The following is a 21,156-nucleotide window of genomic DNA, read 5'->3' as shown; positions in this document are numbered from 1 at the left end:
TTATTTTATTTTTTTACTTAGGCATTGTGCAGGAGTAGGCAAATCCAAGTTTAGCTTCAATTCGAATCAAACACACCTGAACGAGCTTATCAAGGTCTTCAGGTTTACTAAGTCTCTCCACCTTTTTTTCCCATAAGAACAGGTGAGGCCATTTGTAAGTTTTATGGGCCAGGCTTCCAGTCTCATCTGTGTCCAGCTATTTCAGCCTTAACAAAACAGCTTGTTTTGCTGCTTGATTTTGCAATTTTTTTTTTTTTTTATGTATTATTTGAATTATGAACACACTGGTTTGTAGTGGAAACAGTTTTACTGTTTACTGCATGTTGTTATTCTTCTCATTATTTTTCTATACACTCTTAAAAATAAAGGTGCTTCACAATGTCGTAGAAGAACCTTTTATGTTTAAATGGTTCCATAAAGAACCTTTAACATTTGAAGAACCTTTCTGCTTCCCAAAAGGTTCTTTGTGGTGAAAGAAGGTTCTTCAGATTATAAAAAGGTAAGAAAGAGATGGTTCTTTGAAGAACCTTTGACTGAATGGTTCTTTGTGGACTAAAAAAAGGTTCTTCTATGGCATCGCTGTGAAGAATTTTTTTCTTTTTTATTCTTATTTTTCTCTGTTGTGCCATTATCTAAAGCAGGGATAGGCAATGTCAGTCATGAAGTGCCAGTGTCCTGCAGAGTTTAGATCCAACCCTAATCAAACACGCCTGAACCAGATAATCAAGGTATTCAGGATTACAGTTTTTTTTAACAGTTAGAGCTAAACTCTGCGGGACACCAGCACTCCAGGACCAACATTGCCTATCCCTGAACTAAAGATCGCTTGATCATTTGAGTTATTAGAATGTGAGAATGGATTTACTATCTGCGGAAGATCTTACTTGTCCCGTGTGCTGTGAAGTCTTCAGTTTTCCTGTTATTCTGTCATGTGGTCACAATGTCTGTAAAGAATGTCTTCAACAGTTCTGGAAAACCAGGAGTACCCGGGAGTGTCCCGTCTGCAGGAGAAGCTCTTCAAGGAATGAACCAACTTGTAATCTTGTGTTAAAAAACTTATGTGAATCTTTCACAGAGAAGATGAGTCAGATATCTTCATCAGGGTCTGAGGAGGTCTGCACTCTGCACAATGAGCCCCTCAAACTATTCTGTCTGGAGGATAAACATCTTGTTTGTTTAGTGTGCAGAGATTCAGAAAAACATACCAATCACCAATTCCGCCCTATCAAAGAAGTAGTTTCATCATACAAGGTAAGGGTCATTTCTCTAATATCATGTGCTAAAGCAGTCCCTCAGTATAAACATAGAACTGTTTAATTTTGCTCAGACTATGCACTACTTACAGTGGCCTCAGACCTGTTTGGACATTTAAGTCACTTTTTCAATTATTTTAAGCAGCTACACAGTCATTTTTCAGGGATATACTGTGTAAAGTCAGTTCCAAGTTCGTACAGTTAACCAAAGGTGTAAATTATTTTAAAAACTATTATCATGAACTATAACATTTGACAACCAGAAAGTGTACTAGTTTGTCTTAATTTTTAACAATGAATCTTTTGACATATTTTGTGTCAACAAAACTAAAATATTGTGAAATATTTTGATTGGAGGTACTTTTCGTTGGCACTGAATGTAGCCTACATATAACATCCTATAAAAACAGGCAAATGTCATGTTTTAATTGAACAGATTTTAATTTTTCTAGGATCAGCTCAGTAGAGCAGTTAAGTCTTTACAAGAGAAGATTGAACACACAGAAAGAATTAAAGGAGAGTGTAATAAAGCAGTTCAACACATCAAGGTGAGTATTTAATTGTAGTGATCCAATACACCTGATTAGTTCAGTTTTTATATAAATTGTATATACACTGCTGTTCAAAATCTTGGGATCAGTAAGGTTTTTAAAGAATTCTGTTCAATGTTCAATCACAGACAAAACAGCAATATATCGCAAAATATTATTACAGTTTAAAAGAATGGTTTTCTATTTTAATATATTTTAAAATACAATTTATTACTGTGATGCAAAGCTGAATTTTCATCAGCCATTACTCTAGTCTTCAATGTCACATGATCCTTCAGAAATCATTCTAATATGCTGATTTATTTCTTTATAATCAATGTTGTCAAGTCAAGTCACCATCATTTATATATGGCTTTTTACAATACAGATTGTGTCAAAGCAGCTTTGTGCTATTAAACATGAAAATACCTTGTTGAAAAACCAGCTGGTCCTTAGCTGGTCATGTGCTGATCATGAGCTGTTGAATCTGGTCATGTGCTGGTCCTTAGCTGGCCCTGAGCAGGAGCTAGTTGCTTAGGACCATCATCTAACCAGCTAAGGACTATCTTAAACCAGCAACCATGCTTCAAAACATACCTAACCAGCATATGCTGGTTTTTTCAACAGGGTATTATGTTAAAGGAACCAAAATTCCATCGTTCTGCTTGGGCCAGACGAAACCAGCAGTTTAATTCCATGCTGCAACAAAGTTAGATTGTGCAGAGGACTCGTCTAGTTACCATGGTCTTGTGCTAGGATCACAGAATGAAAGAACTTCCTGGTTCTAGTAAGAACTGCTGCATTTTGGACCAGCTGGAGTTTGTTTTTTAAGCGAATTTCTGAATTTGACATTGACGTCATATTTTGTAATTTAAATATATTTTTCAGATGGAAAAATGCGATTTTACAAATTCTAGAAACGTGGCTTTCAAAGAAAACATTGCTATCGAATAGCACACCTAGGTTCCTGATGACGGGAGGATTGACAGAGTAGCCATCAAGTGTTAGACAGTATTCTAGGTTATTACATGTGGAGGTTTTTGGTCTAATAATTATTAACATGTTTTTTTTTCAGAATTTAGCAGTAAGAAATTACTTGTCATCCAGTTTTTTATATCAACTATGCAATCCATTAGTTTTGCAAATTAGTATGTTTTTTTGGGCCGCAAAAAAATATAGAGCTGAGTATTATCATCATAAAAGTGACAGCTAACATCATGTTTCCTGATAATATCTCCCAAGGGAAACATGTAAAGCATGAAAAGTAATGGTCCTAGTACTGAGCCTTGAGGTACTCCATAATGCACTTGTTTTTGGTATGATACCTACAGTCAGATAAGTAAATTTGAGCCATGCCCATGTTGGGAGCAGTTGTGCAGCTTAATATTTTTTGGAAACTGTGGTTCTTTTTTCAGGATTTCTTTGATGAATAAAAAGTTAAAAAGAACAGCATTTGTTTAAAATAGAAATATTTTCTAACAATTTAAGTTTTTGCTACCACTTTTTATTATTTAACACATCCTAGGGGAATAAAAGAATTATTTTCTTTTTTTAAAAAGTTCCCTCAAAATATTTAGCAGCACAGTTGTTTTCAACACTGATAATAAATCAGCATATTAGAATGATTTCTGAAGGACCATGTGACACTGAAGACTGTAGAAATGACTTATTAATTATTCCCCCCCCCCCCCCAGTCTCAGGCTGAGCACACAGAGCAGCAGATTAAAAAAGAGTTTAAGAAGCTTCATCAGTTTCTGCAAGATGAAGAAAAAGCTTCAGTCACTGCACTGAGGAAGGAGGAAGAGCAGAAGAGTCAGATGATGAAGGAGAAGCTTGAGGAGATGAACAGACAGATCTTAGCTCTATCAGATACAATAAAAGACATCGAGAAGCAGATGAACACCAGTGACATCTCATTTCTACATGTGAGAACTGAACTGAATATTTATTTTTTGTTTCAAACTTTTACTCCTTTGACACATTTATATTTATTAATATGTATGCAAATATTAATTATTTAAGGTGATAATACATTTTGTGTATTTTCCAGAACCTTAATGCCACAATGGAAAGGTAAGCGAGCTGTTGTGTAACTTGTGTCTTTGATTGTGAACTCAAACTGCATTTGTGACTATTGAATGTTATTCCAGAGCCCAGAGTTCACAGCAGGATCCACAGATGCTTTCAGGAGCTCTGATTAATGTGGTAGATCACCTGAAAAACCTGACCTTCAGAGTCTGGAAGAAGATGCAGGAACTTGTTCAAAACAGTAAGTCTTTAAAAGATCTATGATATTTCAGATAACATCTATCTATATAACAACACAAACCAAAGTTAGAGGAATTACCAGAAAATTTGTTTATTAACAACAGTCTGTTCACTCATGTTGATTAAATGAACTTCTAAATTTTTTGTGTCTATTAGCTCCTGTTATTCTGGACCCGAACACTGCACATCCACTTCTGATTGTGTCTGATGATTTGACCAGTCTGAGATATAGCAAGACACAGCAACTTTTTCCTGATAATCCAGAGAGGTTTTACCCATATGCCTGTGTTCTGGGTTCAAAGGGCTTTAACTCAGGAACACACTTCTGGGATGTGGAGGTTGGAAACAATTCATTGTGGATTATTGGGGTAACCACTGAATCAATCCAAAGGAAGGGAACAGATTTCTTTGGAACCAGTGTGTGGTGCATGTGGTATGAGAATGGAAAATATTTCTCTCAAACTCCAAAAAAATACAAAAAACCTTTTCCAGTTAAAGATAAGCTTCAGAGGGTGAGACTGGAGCTGGACTGGGACAGGGGAAAACTGTCATTCTGTGATCCTGTAACTAACACAACACTACACACAATGACAAACACCTTTACAGAGACAGTCTTTCCATTGTTTTATAGTCGTGATGTAAATTCCCCTCTGAGGATATTACCGGTTAAAATGGTGGTAACAACAGAAAAGCAGTGCAATGCCTGACAGGCTTTTACATGACAGTGAACAAAATAAATCTATTAAAGAAAGAATCAAATATATAAATACAAAATAACACAATAAGTTGAGTGAAAATGTCTCTTAGTGTGTCTTAAACAGAGTGAAAACATGTTTACTGATAATTCTGTTCACATTCCATTTGCTGCTGTAAGAATAATTAAGTCAATTGGGATACAAGAAAGTGGTTTTCATTCATGAACGAATATGCACATGTGCAGGGATTCTGTGTTATAACTATTAAAAGGCCTCACCAACTACAAGAGCCACTTAAGCCACTTAAGATATCTTCGATGTCTGCCAAGTTGTTTAGGTTTGTTTTTGTCATGTGTGAGACCTATTTATATGTTTTATTAACTGTCCTGTAACTGTACAATGCTGCCCTTTTCCCCTTAATATGCCAATGTAATACCTTGTGTTGTTGGTAGATGGCAGCAAAATAAAAAGTATCTATGAATCAGAAGCTATAACGTGTTCTGATACAAATACAGGTGACATATGTTGTCAAATATACAGCATAGGAACGGATTTTTTTTCACTTAGGCATAGCGTGTTATTGGGGAACACCTTTTAACCAACTTAATGTTCATGTTCATGTAGGAATCAGGACTGGTTGCATCAAGTTCCGCAGAACTCCATTATGAATGCAGTTCATAGAATTATAGGGGCAAATATATTTTCACATGGGGATATTTGGTATTACATTTTTTTTTTTGCTTTGTGGTAGATTTTGTTTTCGTTTTGTTTCACAGCACTAAATCCAGTCCACACTATCAGAAACTCCACCCCCGTTGCACCTAGGAAGTGATTCTTGTTTTTCCTCAGTTGCGACAAATTCTAAAACGCAAAAGGCATTCTCAAAGTAAAAGTAAAGTTTAGATCGTTGGAGAAATTTGAACGTGTGAGAATGGATTTACTATCAGTGGAAGATCTTACTTGTCCCGTGTGCTGTGAAGTCTTCAGTTCTCTTACAAGAGGGAACGAGTACTGCGTAAGAAGTATCTTACGCTAGGGGAAAATCCTTTTCTGCGAGATATTGAAGCCAAAAATTATCCTTAATTTTGAAATAATGTAAAGCGCGTTGCAGCAGCATACAGACATAGGCGAAACAGCTTGCGCGCCTATTGGCTGCTCTGCGGCAACTGCAGCAGCCTATTAGAGCGAGGCCTGACGCGACGCCAGATCCAATGGGGGCATTTAGCGCCCTTTGCGTCGCTTCGCGCCCTTTTCGTAGCTTCCCGCCTAAAAGGGCGTGGTCTAGACCTATAAATATCGCTCATAGGCAGCTATTATCTGATTTTTCATCCTTCAAGCGAAGCACACGCATCGCTGGAGCCGGATAAGAAGCCGCCGTTTGACTGCAAGCATCTCAGCGGGACGAGCCACTGAAGCTGCTGGCCACGCCGCCTTCCGTGCATTCCTGCTGCGCTTTCCGGCGCCTATATCCTTTATAATCTACAGTGTGTGTCGCCGCTGCGATACACACTGTTTCTCTAAAAAGAGCAAAGCGTCTTTTTAAAGATGCCTTCATACGGCTCGTGCAGATGCCAATGGTGACTCTGAGGACTTGCCTTGCCTTCTTCACTGAGACTGCTCCCCCGCCCGCCGCGGTGTAGCGCCGTAAAAAGCGCCGTGCCCAGCGGGCCCCGGACACTTCCCCCAGCCGACAAAGCTCGCCGGTTCGCCCGCCTGCTTCATCGACCTCGTCAGCCTCTGTTCCGGACGTAAAGCGGCCGCTGTCTGCCACCGCTTCCATCGACGCCGCTGACGAGGGGGGCCATGAAGGAGGAAGAGGTTTCTGATTCTGATTTCCGTTTCCCGCCAAAGCAGGAACGCGCATGCTGCTCAGAAGAGGCGATAGCAGCCCACTTATGTCTGCCCTCCGCTGGACGGCGTGCTAAGTCGGCCCTCCCCTCTAAAGCTTGCCGTCAGACGTCAAACCTGCTTCGCCGCCGCCTAGCCGCGTCAGCGCTGCGTAACATGGTCTCTCACCGTTGCTGAGAGGCACCCGTGGTTAACGCTTTCTGACGTTTTTCTCGTCTGGCCGCCGCCCCGCCAGACGCGGCCCGCGGCCCAGGATTGAGTTGAAACCTGAGCCTCCGAAATCGTCCTAGCACAACTGGGAAAACGACGGTGTACGAGTCCCGCTGTTGCCGGACCCCCACCAAAGTTATTCGCTCGTCCAGTTCCAGGAAATGTGACTGTTCCAGTGTTTTCTGCAGCCAACAAACCGGCTCCGTCGCCCGTTTGCCTGCACACAAAAGTCGTTCCCACGGCTACACAGATAAACCCCCAATAAAGTGTATTGTCTGGTGTCCCGGCCACGGCCGATGGTGTTTCATGTGTCGTAAGAATGCCCACTAACCAGTGCTCATCTCTAACGTTACACACAAGCACAGCGCACATAAAATCGACACAGATCGATTGCGCTTCACAACCGGCCACGGCCGATGGTGTTTCACGTGTAAGAATGCCCACTGCAGTGCTCATCTCTACACACAAGCACAGCGCACTTAAAATCGACACAGATCGATTGCGCTTCACAACCGGCCACGGCCGATGGTGTTTCACGTGTAAGAATGCCCACTGCAGTGCTCATCTCTACACACAAGCACAGCGCACTTAAAATCGACACAGATCGATTGCGCTTCACAACCTGCCACGGCCGATGGTGTTTCACGTGTAAGAATGCCCACTAGCAGTGCTCATCTCTACACACAAGCACAGCGCACATAAAATCGACTCAGATCGATTGCGCTTCACACGTGGTAAATATGCCCGCTTCACAGTGGCCACAGACACCACATTATGCACGTCAAACGGTTTCTGTGAAAACGAAACCAAAAGTGCATTCGCTCTACGCAGGCGAACGTTGTTTGGAGTGTGTTAAATGTGCCCGCTGCCCCACAGCCACATCCACACACAGACATAATAGTTCCCGCTATCAGCGTGCCCCATGCCTCAAATATCACGAGCACGTTTTGCATGAAATCAGCGTGCATTCGCTCCATGCAAGCGAACGATGTTTGGAGTGTGTTAAATGTGACTGTTCCAGTGTTTGCTGCAGCCAACAAGCCGGTTCTGTCGCCCGCTTGCCTGCACACAAAGGTTGTTTTCACGGCTACCCAGATAAACCCCCAATAGAGTGTATTTTCTGGAGTCCCGGCCACGGCCGATGGTGTTTCACGTGTAGTCAAAAATGCCCACTCCTCCAGTGCTCATTTCTACACACAAGCACAACCTGTCATACAGACCCTGCGAACATAAAATCGGCTCAGATCGATTGCGCTTCACATGTGGTAAACGTGTCCACTTAACAGTGCTCACAGACATCACATTATGCACGTCAAAAGGTTTCTGTACAAACGAAACTAACGTGTATGCAGGCGAACGGTGTTTGCAGTGTGTTAAATGTGCCTGTTGCCACACATCCACATACACACACAGACATAATAGTTCCCGCTATCAGCGTGCCCCACGCCCCGAATGTCACGAGCACGTCTCTGGTGCCACAGCATACCGAAACCACTCCGTTAATGAAAGAACGGAGCGCGCTTCGTATTCAGCCTCTAGCTATTCATGCAAACGCATTGGAAAAGCTTCCAGGGGTCTCGAAATGGGTGCTGGACATTATAAAAGGAGGCTATTCGCTACAGTTTCACCGACGTCCGCGCCGCTATACAGCGCGCGTCGAGACCACAATGCAGACAGAAGCAGCACACCTGCTTCGAGCCGAAGTGGCGAAACTATTGAGCAAAGGGGTCATAGAGCCCCTTTCTCAAGCTCAAAGCGAAGGGAGGCTGTACAGCAGATATTTCCTGGTACCGAAAAAAGACGGGGGTCACAGACCCATATTAGATCTAAGGAAACTGAACAAAGCGTTGGTGAAGCGTCGGTTCAGGATGCTCACGACCAGAAAAATCCTCGCGCAAGTTCGCCAAGGAGACTGGTTCGTGTCAATGGATCTGAAAGACGCGTATTTTCAAATACAGATAGCGTCACGTCACAGGCGATTTTTGAGACTCGCCTTCGAGGGCCAGGCATATCAGTACACAGTCCTGCCGTTCGGTTTGTCCCAGGCACCCCGTACATTACGAAGTGCATGGACTCAGCGCTCGTTCCTCTCAGACTGAAAGGCGTGCGCATACTGAACTATTTGGACGATTGGCTGATTCTAGCGCAGTCTCGCTCAGTGCTTGTACAGCATACGCCCATGTTACTTGATCACCTCGAGAATTTGGGTCTCAGAGTCAATTGGGCGAAGAGCTCACTATCCCCCAGTCAGAAAACTTCCTTCCTGGGCACAGAATTGGACTCGCTGTCAATGATAGCGCGGCTGTCACCACAGCGCGCAGCAGACATTCAGCGCACAGCGGGCTCGTTCCGCTGCGGCGCGTCTGTCCCGCTCAAAAAATTTCAGAAAATGCTGGGTCTCATGGCCTCAGCGTCATCAGTTCTGCAGCTGGGTCTGCTATGTATGCGCCCACTGCAGTTCTGGCAGAAAGCGCGCGTCCCGCGTCAAGCGTGGGCGCCCGGTCGGCTTCGTATCACGGTCAATCAGTAATGTGTCACAGCCCTGAATCCGTGGAGAGCAATCGACTGGTACCAGTTAGGTGTAAGCCTGGGGACTTCCTCGAGAATAAAAGTGGTGTCTACGGACGCGTCCACCTCGGGATGGGGGGCTCTGCTCGAGGGCAGACCGTCTTTTGGCCAGTGGTCAGAACGGGAAAAGCTCCTGCATATCAACTGCCTCGAAATGTTGGCAGCACAGAACGCGCTGATGCGCTTCTGTCCCCAAATAAAAGGAAACCATGTATTAGTCCGCTCGGACAACATGTCAGTGGTTTCCTATATAAATCGCCAGGGCGGTCTCAGGTCCAAAAACCTATACAGACTTGCAGAACGCCTCCTGGTATGGGCTCAGCGCAACCTGCGCTCGCTGAAAGCAGCGCATGTGCCGGGGCTTCTAAACATAGGGCCAGACAGACTGTCCAGGAACAATGTTCCAGCAGGCGAATGGTCTCTACACCCACAGACAGTACAACTACTGTGGAAGAAATTCGGCAGAGCGGAAGTAGACCTGTTTGCGTCTCCGAACAACGCTCACTGTCTGGAATTTTACTCAAAAAGCAGAGACGCGCTGGCCCACGAATGGCCCCGCCGTCATCTCTATGCTTTTCCCCCCGTCTCTCTCCTACCTCAGGTGATAGAGAGGGTCAGCGAAAAAGGATGTTCAATACTGCTGATAACGCCGTTTTGGGAAAACCAGCCCTGGTTCCCAGCGCTGATGCAGCTGACGAGCACTGTCCCGTGGCCGATACCAGTGAGGAGAGTCCTTCTCTCTCAGGCCAGCGGCTCGATTTGGCACCCTCACCCAGAGCTGTGGTCCCTTCATGTCTGGGCCACCAGCGAATATATGATGAACTCCCTAAAGGACTATTAAACACGATCACGCAGGCTAGAGCCCCGTCTACGAGACGGCTCTATTCCTCAAAATGGTCAGTGTTTTCGGGCTGGTGCGCAGCTCGCGGCTCGTCACCCACTAACTGTGGTGTGATTGAGGTGCTTTCCTTTCTACAAGAGCTGCTGGACAAGGGCAGAACCCCGTCCACGCTCAAAGTCTATGTGGCGGCCATAACAGCGTTCTCGAGCACAACGCTAGGTCAGTCAATAGGAAGGAACGATTTAGTTATTCGCTTCCTGAAGGGAGCTAGAAGACTAAATCCCCCCAGACCTCCCACAGTCCCCGTATGGGACCTTTCTGTGGTACTAGAGGCCATGAAAGGTGGACCATTCGAGCCTCTGCAGACTATTGATTTGAAATACCTGTCTCTTAAGACCGTGTTTCTGCTGGCTCTCGCTTCAGTGAAGCGCATAGGGGATTTGCACGCACTCTCTGTGAGCGCGACGTGCATGGAATTTGGACCTAATGACTCTAAAGTCATACTCAAACACAAACATGGTTACGTTCCAAAATCCCTCAACACACCGTTTAGGGCACAGGTCATCGCGCTGTCAGCCCTACCGGTCAATGATGAGGAAACGGACGCGAGCCTCCTATGCCCAGTCAGGGCATTACGAGCTTACGTGTCTCGCTCGTCTGCTTTTAGACAGACAGAGCAGCTTTTTGTTTCGTTTTACGGGCGTCCCAAGGGACTGGCCGCGTCGAAACAGAGCTTATCCAGATGGATAGTTGATGCTATTGCGTTGGCATATGCTTGCTTCCAAGGGCATGCAGTGCCCGCTAGGTGTCAGAGCACATTCCACGAGGGGCGTGGCCTCATCGTGGGCGTGGTCGAGTGGGATTGCCTTGCAAGATATTTGTACGGCGGCGGGCTGGGCCTCTCCGTCTACATTTATAAGGTTTTACAACCTGGAGGTTCCCGCCTTACAGGCCAGATTGCTGTCAGTCTAGATGTTCAGTGTTGTCTGACCTGATGTTATCAGCTCGGAATGCTGCGTCTACTGAGCACAGCTCTAGGGTCGACAGTGAAAGTGATAGCACAAGATGTGTCTGAGCAAACTGTGTGAAGACCCTTATTCTTACGTCAGCTCAGGCCGTAACCCCGCCCTGTATGTACGTTTACTTAGCGTCTGAGTGACGCTGCACTATGTGGAAGAGTGCGGCATTGCCCCTCCCTCTTCCCCGGACTCCCTGTGAGTTCCATAGGTGATTATGAACTGTATGAACCCCGGGCTTTCGCCCTTGGGTCTTTGGTGTCAGATCTCAGCATGCACGGCGTTTTACACTGGGTCCCCTAGCGTAAGATACTTCTTACGCAGTACTCGTTCCCTCTTGTAAGAGAACGTACTCGGTTACTAACGTAACCTCGGTTCTCTCTAGAGAGGGAACGAGTACTGCGTATCTTGCCGTGCATGCGCACGCTCTGGTTGCTTTGATGATGAAAAACCAGATAATAGCTGCCTATGAGCGATATTTATAGGTCTAGACCACGCCCTTTTAGGCGGGAAGCTACGAAAAGGGCGCGAAGCGACGCAAAGGGCGCAAAATGCCCCCATTGGATCTGGCGTCGCGTCAGGCCTCGCTCTAATAGGCTGCTGCAGTTGCCGCAGAGCAGCCAATAGGCGCGCAAGCTGTTTCGCCTATGTCTGTATGCTGCTGCAACGCGCTTTACATTATTTCAAAATTAAGGATAATTTTTGGCTTCAATATCTCGCAGAAAAGGATTTTCCCCTAGCGTAAGATACTTCTTACGCAGTACTCGTTCCCTCTCTAGAGAGAACCGAGGTTACGTTAGTAACCGAGTACGTTTTCCTGTTCTTCTGTCATGTGGTCACAATGTCTGTAAAGAATGTCTTCAACAGTTCTGGAAAACCAGGAGTACTCGGGAGTGTCCCGTCTGCAGGAGAAGATCCTCAAGGAATGATCCACCTTGTAATCTTATGTTAAAAAACTTATGTGAGTCCTTTACAGAGAAGAAACGTCAAGTATCTTCATCAGGGTCTGAGGAGGTCTGCACTCTGCACAATGAGCCCCTCAAACTGTTCTGTCTAGAGGATAAACATCTTGTTTGTTTAGTGTGCAGAGATTCAGAAAAACATACCAATCACCAATTCCGCCCTATCAAAGAAGTAGTTTCATCATACAAGGTAAGGGTCATCTCTCTCATATCATGTGCTAAAGCAGTCCCTCACTATATAGAAATGCTGTAATAATGTTGGAAGTCTGTTCCAATCTAGTTCATACAGGTGACCACAGGTATAAATAAGAGCTATGATCATGAATTATAAAATTTGACAGCCTAGTTTGGCTTTTTATTTAACCGTTATCTTTTGTCATATTTTGCCATTTTGCACTGTAAGCACTGTATGTAGGCCTACATATAACAGCCTATAAAACAGGCAAATGTTTTAATTTAAGATTTTAAACTTACATTCTAGGATCAACTCAGTAGAACACTTGCGTCTTTACAAGAGAAGATTGAACACACAGAAAGAATTAAAGAAGAGTGTGACAAAACAGTTCAGCACATCAAGGTGAGTATTTAATTGGTAGTGATCAAATATACCTGATCAGTTTAGTTTTTATACAAATTGTATATACATTTTGTAACAATGTAGTTTTGTAACAGTACCATTCAAAATGTTGGGGTCATTACATATTTTTTCCCTTTTTATTTTTTGTTAAGAAATTAATGCTTTATTCAGCAAGGATATGTTATAGTGATAAAAAGTGATTTAAAAAATAATCAAAAAATCCTGAAAGGTATAACAGGTTGCAAAAAATATAAAGCACATTAAACTGTTTTCAACACTAATAATAATTCAGGATATTAGAATGATTCTTGAAGGATCAGGTGACACTTAAGCCTTTTTTCCTTAGACTCAGGCTGAGAACACAGAGCGGCAGATTAAGAAGGAGTTTAAGAAGCTTCATCAGTTTCTACAAGATGAAGAAGAAGCTTCGGTCACTGCATTGAGGAAGGAGGAAGAGCAGAAGAGTCAGATGATGAAGGAGAAGCTTGAGGAGATGAACAGACAGATCTCAGCTCTATCAGACACAATAAAAGACATAGAGAAGCAGATGAACACCAGTGACATCTCATTTCTACATGTGAGAACTGAAATTTTTTTATTTCAAACTTTTACGCTGTATTAAGAAGCTCATTTGATACATTTATATGACACATTAGTTTAAGGTGATAATGAATTTTGTATATTTTCCAGAACATTGTCACAATGGAAAGGTAAGAGAGCTGTCGTGTCACTTGTGTATTTGATTGTGAACTCAAACTGCAGTTCTGACTAGTGGATGTTTTTTCAGAGCCCAGCGTTTACAGCAGGATCCACAGATGCTTTCAGGAGCTTTAATTAATGTGGCCGATCATCTAATTAACCTGACCTTCAGAGTCTGGAAGAAGATGCAGGAACTTGTTCAAAACAGTAAGTGTTTTTAAAGATCTAAGATATTTCAGACGAGAGGTCTATCTATATCAACACACACCAAAGTTAGATGGAATTGCCAGAAAATGAATCAGCAAAAACAATCGGTTTACTTGTGTTGATTAAATGAACATCTGAATAAAAGCATATGATGTTTTTATCTCTCATCAGTTCCTGTTACTCTGGACCCAAACAGTGCAAATAAACACCTTATTCTGTCTGAAGATCTGACCTGTCTATGCTGTGCATATACGTCACTCATTGTTTACACAGAAAGACTGTGGGTACGATGGCTATACTCAAAATGGCAAATACTTGTGCTTATCCTGATTGTTGTAACCAATTATAAACTACAAGATTATGTTTGCTTGCTCCCAACTCCCAACTTTTGAGCCTGATCGACTAAAGTTATGGTCACTTGCTCTTCGTCAAGCATCAGCTATTGTGAACGTGCTCAGGACAGTTAGACATTGCGGTGGATCAGAGGTAAAAAATGATATAAATACTGTTCAGTTTCTTGCACAGACCGATTGTTTCGTGTGTTAAGACCTCAATGTATCGTCAAAAACCACAGGGTTTAATTTGGTTTTGTCTGTGTATGTTTTTTTGACTCTAAAAGCAGAGGGTCCCATTGACTGTCATTATATTACTGACAGACTGCAACGGTTTGAGTTAAAAATCTTTGTGTTCTACTGAAGAAACAAAGTCACCTACATCTTGGATGTCATGGGGGTAAGCAGATAAACATAAAATTTTCATTTTTGGGTGAACTATTCCTTTAAAAATCATAGATGAATTTATGCTCCTTCGATGCCAATTTTCTTTTAACTGAAATAGCCTTCAGATACAAATATAAGTGAACTCAGTAAATATTGTGTCCAATATTTAGCACAAGAATAAAAATTGTTTTATTCAGTCCAATAAAAACCTAAGTCTATGAGTTTTGGGGTCATTTTATAGCTGAGTAACAAATCAAGCTTACAAAACAGCCATAAACATCCATAAAGAGCAATAACTTATGAATCCAACAAACTGTATGACAGCACGTCAGAAAAGAAACATGATATAAGATGCTAAATTCACCAGTATAATTCAACTTGTGCAGTTGTTAAATCATTTCTTGATTCACATACTTAACTCCCTTACAGGACAAACTTGATTAAAATCAACAAAAGAAGATTAAAAAAACCAGACAGACCAGATAATCAACTCCACCTTCTTTCAAAAAGAATCAGGAAGGATTTCTCTCTTTGGTGTCATAGGGTGACTTATCTCAACTTATCAAAATGGATTTAGCGATGTAGACAGATAAACTAACAAAAAGGATGGTAATTCTACTGGACTGAAACTCTACTAGAACATACAGCAGACCTGGTTATTTATGAAGCACAAGAAGAGAAAGTGAAAGACAAGTCATCATTGGATTTGAAAGCTGAGAATGGCTTTGGTGAAAACAGTATCTGTGGATGATCTTTCTTGCCCTGTGTGCAGTGAAATCTTCATAGGTCCTGTTTTCCTGTCATGCAGTCACAGTGTTTGTAAAGAATGTCTTCAGAAGTTCTGGGAAACCAGGAATACTCAGGATTGTCCCATCTGCAGGAGAAAATCTTCAAAACTCTACCCTCCTTGTAATTTGGTGTTAAAAAATCTATGCGAGTCACTGACAGAAGAAAAGACTTCAGAGTCTGAGGAGGTCTGCAGTCTCCACAATGAGAAACTCAAACTTCTCTGCTTGGATGATGAACAACCTGTGTGTGTTGTGTGCAGAGATTCAGAAAAACATGTAAATCACAGTTTCCGCCCCATCAATGAACTTGTTCCATCTTACAAGGTAGGACACATTCACTTCTTTACTGGAAGTAATGATATCATAATTAATTTCTATATCCAGAATTGTATTTTATTTTTTTATTTCAGAGAGACAGAGTGTAATAAAGACATGCAACAACATGCAAACATATCATGTCATCTCTCAAAAACTGCAATCTAACAGATTTTCACTGTTTCACTGTTAAATTCAAGGAGCAGCTCAAAACAGCACTGAAGTCCTTACAAGAGAAGCTTAAACACTCTGACAAAATGAAAAGAGAGTATAATAAAACAGTTCTGCAAATCAAGGTGAGAGTCAAATTCTCAATTCTTTAAACACAATTTATATGGACATAAATGTAATCTATACAGTATAAAAACACGTGAATATTTCTGTTTTTATGTTTAGTCTCAGGCTGAGCTCACCGAGTGGCAGATTAAAGACGACTTTAAGGAGCTTCATCAGTTTCTGCAAGATGAAGAAAAAGCTTCAATCACTGCCCTGAGGAAAGAGGAAGAGCAGAAGACTCAGGTGATGAAGGAGAAGCTTGAAGAGATAAACAAACAGATCTCAGCTCTATCAGACACAATTAAAGATATAGAGGACAAGATGAACACCAGTGACATCTCATTTCTACATGTGAGAACTGAATATTTTTTCTTGTGCTCAAGACAACTTGCTTATTGTCCAGTCAAAGTCTTACCCTGTATTGAGAAACTCCTTTAAAGGAGTAGTTCACTTTCAGAACAAAAAATTACACATAATGTACTCACCACATTGTCATCCAAGATGTTCATGTCTTTCTTTCTTCAGGCGTAAAGAAATTATGTTTTTTGAGGAAAACATTTCAGGATTTCTCTCCTTATAATGGACTTCCAAGGTGCCACTGAGATTGAACTTCCAAAATGCAGTTTAAAAGCAGCTTCAGACAGGCTCTTAATGACCACAGCCGAGGAAGAAGGGTCTTATCTAGCGAAACGATGGGTTATTTTCCAAAAAACATTTACAACTTATTTACTTTTTAATCTCAAATGCTCGTCTTGCCTAGCTCTGTGTGTACTCTGTGTATTCCGGTTCATGACAGTTAGGGTATGTCAGAAAACTCCCATCTCATTTTTTCCTCCAACTTCAAAATCGCCCTACATCGCTGCAGAAGTACCGACCCAGTGTTTACAAAGTTCATGTGCAAATAAGACCAAACACCCTTTACAAAAAAAGGTATAACAGTGATGAAGGATGATTTTGAAGTTGGAAGAGAAAATACACACAGAGTTAGAGCATTTGAGGGTAAAAAGTATATAAATTGTATTTTTTTTTTTTTTAGAAAATAACAGATCATTTTGCTAGATAAGACCCTTCTTTCCTCGGCTGGGATCATTTAGAACCCTTTGAAACAGCATTTTGGGAGTTCAAACTCGGGGAGCCATAGAAGTCCATTATATAGAGAGAAATCCTGAAATGTTTTTCTCAAAAAACATAATTTTCTTATGACTAAAGAAAGAAAGACATGAACATCTTGGATGACAAGGGGGTGAGCACATTACCTGTACATTTTTGTTTTGAAAGTGAACTACTCTTTTAAGACAATTAATTGCACAATTAATGCAGATATTGATTGATTGCTTAATAAATAATTTTGTTCATATTTTGCAGAGTTTTAAAGCCACAATGGAAAGGTAAGTGAAGTGAACTGTTGTGTCACTTGTGTTTTTGGATTGTGAACTCACTACACTTACTAGAGTTTTAACTGTTGAATGTTATTTCAGAGCCCAGAGTACACAGCAGGATCCACAGATGCTTTCAGGAGCTTTGATTAATGTGGCAGATCACCTGAGGAACCTGACCTTCAGGGTCTGGAAGAACATGCAGAAACTTGTTCAAAACAGTGAGTCTTTCAAAGAGCTAAGATATATAGTGACATAGTGTAAACATATGCAATGTAAACATTGATAGCATGATAGTTTCAAGTTTAAAGCTTTGAACAGCTCCAAGTAGAAAGCCACGTCTTGTCATCTTGACATTATAGTAATTACGATATGGTGTGAATGCAGCATTACTTCTACTGAAGGTGCAGCTGAATCACAAACAGTGGGTACTGATCCATCCTTGAGTTCGAACTTTTTAGCAAAATCTGCCTTGAACTGTCCCTCTTTCAGAAATTATTTGCGTAGAAATAAAAGAATTTAGATGTATTCGGTGGCACATTACCATCAAAAACCAAACTAATCCACTGCATCCTCAGTGGCTCTGATTTTGGGAGAAAATAAAGACTCTTATGTACATCCAAATACAAAACAGCCAATCCCCCAGTCACTGACACCTTTAGCTCCGTCCGTAGAGGGCGCTGTTGTCATGGAATAGCGATGTGTGTGTACAGTCGTGGACAAAAGTTTTGAGAATTACATAAATATTGGAAATTGGAAAAGTTGCTGCTTAAGTTTTTATAATAGCAATTTGCCTATACTCTAGAATGTTATGAAGAGTGATCAATTGAATTGCATAGTCCTTCTTTGCCATGAAAATTAACTTAATCCCGAAAAAAACTTTCCACTGCATTGTTAAGAAGGCTTCAGGGCGTCCAAGAAAGTCCAGCAAGCGCCAGGATCGTCTCCTAAAGAGGATTCAGCTGCGGGATCGGAGTGCCACCAGTGCAGAGCTTGCTCAGGAATGGCAGCAGGCAGGTGTGAGCGCATCTGCACGCACAGTGTGGCGAAGACTTTTGGAAGATGGCCTGGTGTCAAGAAGGGCAGCAAAGAAGCCACTGCTCTCCAAAAAAAACATCAGGGACAGATTGGTCTTCTGCAAAAAGTATGACGAATTGACTGCTGAGGACTGGGCAAAGTCATATTCTCTGATGAAGCCTCTTTCCGATTGTTTGGGGCATCTGGAAAAAGGCTTGTCCGGAGAAGAAAAAGTGAGCACTACCATCAGTCCTGTGTCATGCCAACAGTAAAGCATCCTGAGACCATTCATGTGTGGGGTTGCTTCTCATCCAAGGGAGTGGGCTCACTCACAATTTTGCCCAAAAACACAGCCATGAATAAAGAATGGTACCAAAACACCCTCCAAACAGTAACTTCTTCCAACAATCCAACAAAAGTTTGGTGAAGAACAATGCATTTTCCAGCATGATGGAGCACCGTGCCATAAGACAAAAGTGATAACTAAGTGGCTTGGGGACCAAAACATTGAAATTTTGGGTCCATGGTCTGGAAACTCCCCAGATCTTAAAACTTGTGGTCAATCCTCAAGAGGCGGGTGAACAAACAAAAACCCACTAATTCTGACAAACTCCAAGAAGTGATTATGAAAGAATGGGTTGCTATCAGTCAGGATTTGGCCCAGAAGTTGATTGAGAGCATGCCCAGTCGAATTGCAGAGGTCCTGAAAAAGAAGGGCCAACACTGCAAATACTGACTCTTGGCACAAATGTCATGTAATTATCGATAAAAGCCTTTGAAACGTATGAAGTGCTTGTAATTATATTTCAGTACATCACAGAAACAACTGAAACAAAGATCTAAAAGCAGTTTAGCAGCAAACTTTGTGAAAACTAATATTTGTGTCATTCTCAAAACTTTTGGCCACGACTGTATACATCAGGTGTACATTGGCAAACTTTCTTCGTGAAGCTTCATTCTGATTAACGCTATTGGAGAAGAAACACGAACGTTTAGGTACACGCTGTGTATGTTTAAAAGGTTTCTCCCTACCTCTTAGCTCCTGGCTGATGAAGGGCACAAGGCACTGTTTATGTTCAATCTATGTGTTAAGCTTTGAGAGGCTTTGAAGTGTTTATTTAGCGAACTCGTTAGAACGTTTAGCAGGTCATTATCATATATGCAGATTTCGAATATCAGTGATGACCAGTTCATTTGTTAATGTTGTTTTTCACAGAGTGTTTGATTCATTATTACTCTCTTAAGCAGAACATAATGTATTATTGTCTCTTTAGTGTTTTTGTTTCTCTTGGTTTGCATTTCAGATAGATAGTTTTTCTCTTTAAATTGAGATCGTCAGTTGTACCGAAATTCATTAATTTGTGCTCAGTTCATATTGCACTTTAAAAGGAGATTGTGGTAATTTATAAAATATAGGTCATCCAGATAGTACTTTGAAAGAAGTTTGTCAATTGTTAAAAACTCATTTTTGGTAGGTGTTTTATCTACATTAAGTATTACTGTCAGTGTTAAAATAATTCATATTATTCAGGCTTACTAAAGTGCAGTAAGGCAAGGTCTGTATACTACAATGTGATTTACACACTATTAATTGTGTAGGCAAATGTGTGTTTATTAGTAATGGGCATTTTTACACAATTTGCAGGCAGATGTTTAATGACGTTTAATGTGTTTATGCAGCTCTTATGTTGTTTTTTGGAAATTAAATCTTTTATAAACATCAATTCCTGAGAGTAAAATGCATCTGTTCCGCTGGGAATTCTACACTAATACAGGACAGTCCATCAGCAGCCATGGGTGGGACTTGAGCAATATGACGTCATACTGCTCAAAAAATCAAAACAGCTTGATAATTGAAAATGTTTAGGTTTTTTAGGGATTAAAAAAACATAAATGGATTTTTTATTATTGTATGGTGGTTGTGTCCACCCACTGCTAAGACACATTTATGTATCAACACAATGTAAAAGTGTATTTTGCATCCTATGTCCCCTTTAAATGAACATCTGAATTAAAGCATAATGTTTGTATCTCTCATCAGCTCCTGTGACTCTAGACCCAAATACTGCACATCCACGTCTGACTGTGTCTGATGATCTGACCAGTCTGAGACGCAGCAAGACACAGCAACTGGTTCCTGATAATCCAGAGAGATTTGATAAATATTCCTGTGTTCTGGGTTCAGAGGGCTTTAACTCGGGAACACACTTCTGGGATGTGGATGTTGGAGACAATTCATGGTGGATTATTGGAGTAACCACAGAATCAAACCAAAGGAAGGGAGCAGATTTCTTTAACACCAGTGTCTGGTGTGTTTGGTACAAAGCTGATGAATATTTCTCACAATCCCCAGAGATCCCCAACAACCCCTTTTTAGTTAAAGAGAAGCTTCAGAAGGTGAGATTGGAGCTGGACTGGGACAGAAGAAAACTATCATTTTGTGATGCAGTAAGGAACAAACATCTGCACACGCTGACAACCACCTTCACAGAGAAAATCTTTCCATTCTTTTATAGTCGTGATGAAACCTTCCCTCTAAAAATATTACCGCCTAAAGTGGTTGTTGGAGTCCAGTCAAGTTTGTGGAAGTGATTTAACTGGCTGCAATTAATCTCGGTTTGTGTGTAGTCTTCAGTCTTAAACTCCTAAGTGAACTTATTACAGTCAAATTAATCTGATTTTACAGTGTCATAGTGAGTGTTGTAGGTTAATGCTATATTTATTTCTTGTATTAAGCATCTCTAGTACCATCGTCTTACTCTTAACAAGTCTAACTTGACCTTCATGGTCAAGACGCTAAACACGTTTTATAACTTTTTGCATGTAAAGTTTTTAAGTCTCATTCTGCAATCGGGATAGTTTCTAAGGATATGATCACCCTATTGGTGAGCTGATGTGAAATGTTATCTTTTTTGATAATTAAGCCATTTTAAACAGCTATTACAGGTCTATAAAAGTCTATTAAAGGAAAGGCATGTCTCAACAGGTAAA

The 21,156-nt window shown here is 41.4% G+C and overlaps 2 protein-coding genes across 2 annotated transcripts; both read left to right on the top strand.

Annotated features, from left to right (window-relative positions):
• Positions 1 to 807: 807 nt before the first annotated feature.
• On the top strand, positions 808 to 4,924 carry LOC141343307 (zinc-binding protein A33-like). Its single transcript, XM_073847902.1, has 6 exons — positions 808 to 1,251; positions 1,706 to 1,801; positions 3,478 to 3,708; positions 3,834 to 3,856; positions 3,934 to 4,052; positions 4,208 to 4,924. Exons 1-6 carry the CDS (start codon positions 856 to 858, stop codon positions 4,756 to 4,758), a joined length of 1,416 nt encoding a protein of 471 aa, XP_073704003.1. The 5' UTR covers positions 808 to 855; the 3' UTR covers positions 4,759 to 4,924.
• A 10,188-nt stretch (positions 4,925 to 15,112) lies between these two features.
• Positions 15,113 to 21,130, top strand: LOC141342972 (zinc-binding protein A33-like). The gene is made up of 6 exons (XM_073847564.1): positions 15,113 to 15,505; positions 15,697 to 15,792; positions 15,893 to 16,123; positions 17,138 to 17,160; positions 17,251 to 17,369; positions 20,207 to 21,130. Exons 1-6 carry the CDS (start codon positions 15,113 to 15,115, stop codon positions 20,755 to 20,757), a joined length of 1,413 nt encoding a protein of 470 aa, XP_073703665.1. The 3' UTR covers positions 20,758 to 21,130.
• Positions 21,131 to 21,156: the final 26 nt, after the last annotated feature.

The sequence above is a fragment of the Garra rufa genome, chromosome 9 (assembly GCF_049309525.1).
Source record: "Garra rufa chromosome 9, GarRuf1.0, whole genome shotgun sequence".
In the NCBI taxonomy this organism is placed as follows: Eukaryota; Metazoa; Chordata; class Actinopteri; order Cypriniformes; family Cyprinidae; genus Garra; species Garra rufa.
Note: the sequence above shows the minus strand (reverse complement) of the source record. Positions and strands in the feature narration are given on the sequence as shown.

Excerpts from the sequence above, each read along its gene's own strand:
- LOC141343307 (XM_073847902.1), top strand. The coding sequence starts at position 856 with ATGGATTTACTATCTGCGGAAGATCTTACTTGTCCCGTGTGCTGTGAA. Across the intron at positions 1,252-1,705 it reads AAGTAGTTTCATCATACAAG|GATCAGCTCAGTAGAGCAGT; the intron begins GTAAGGGTCATT and ends TAATTTTTCTAG. Across the intron at positions 4,053-4,207 it reads GCAGGAACTTGTTCAAAACA|CTCCTGTTATTCTGGACCCG; the intron begins GTAAGTCTTTAA and ends TGTGTCTATTAG.
- LOC141342972 (XM_073847564.1), top strand. The coding sequence starts at position 15,113 with ATGGCTTTGGTGAAAACAGTATCTGTGGATGATCTTTCTTGCCCTGTG. Across the intron at positions 15,506-15,696 it reads AACTTGTTCCATCTTACAAG|GAGCAGCTCAAAACAGCACT; the intron begins GTAGGACACATT and ends GTTAAATTCAAG. Across the intron at positions 16,124-17,137 it reads GTGACATCTCATTTCTACAT|AGTTTTAAAGCCACAATGGA; the intron begins GTGAGAACTGAA and ends CATATTTTGCAG.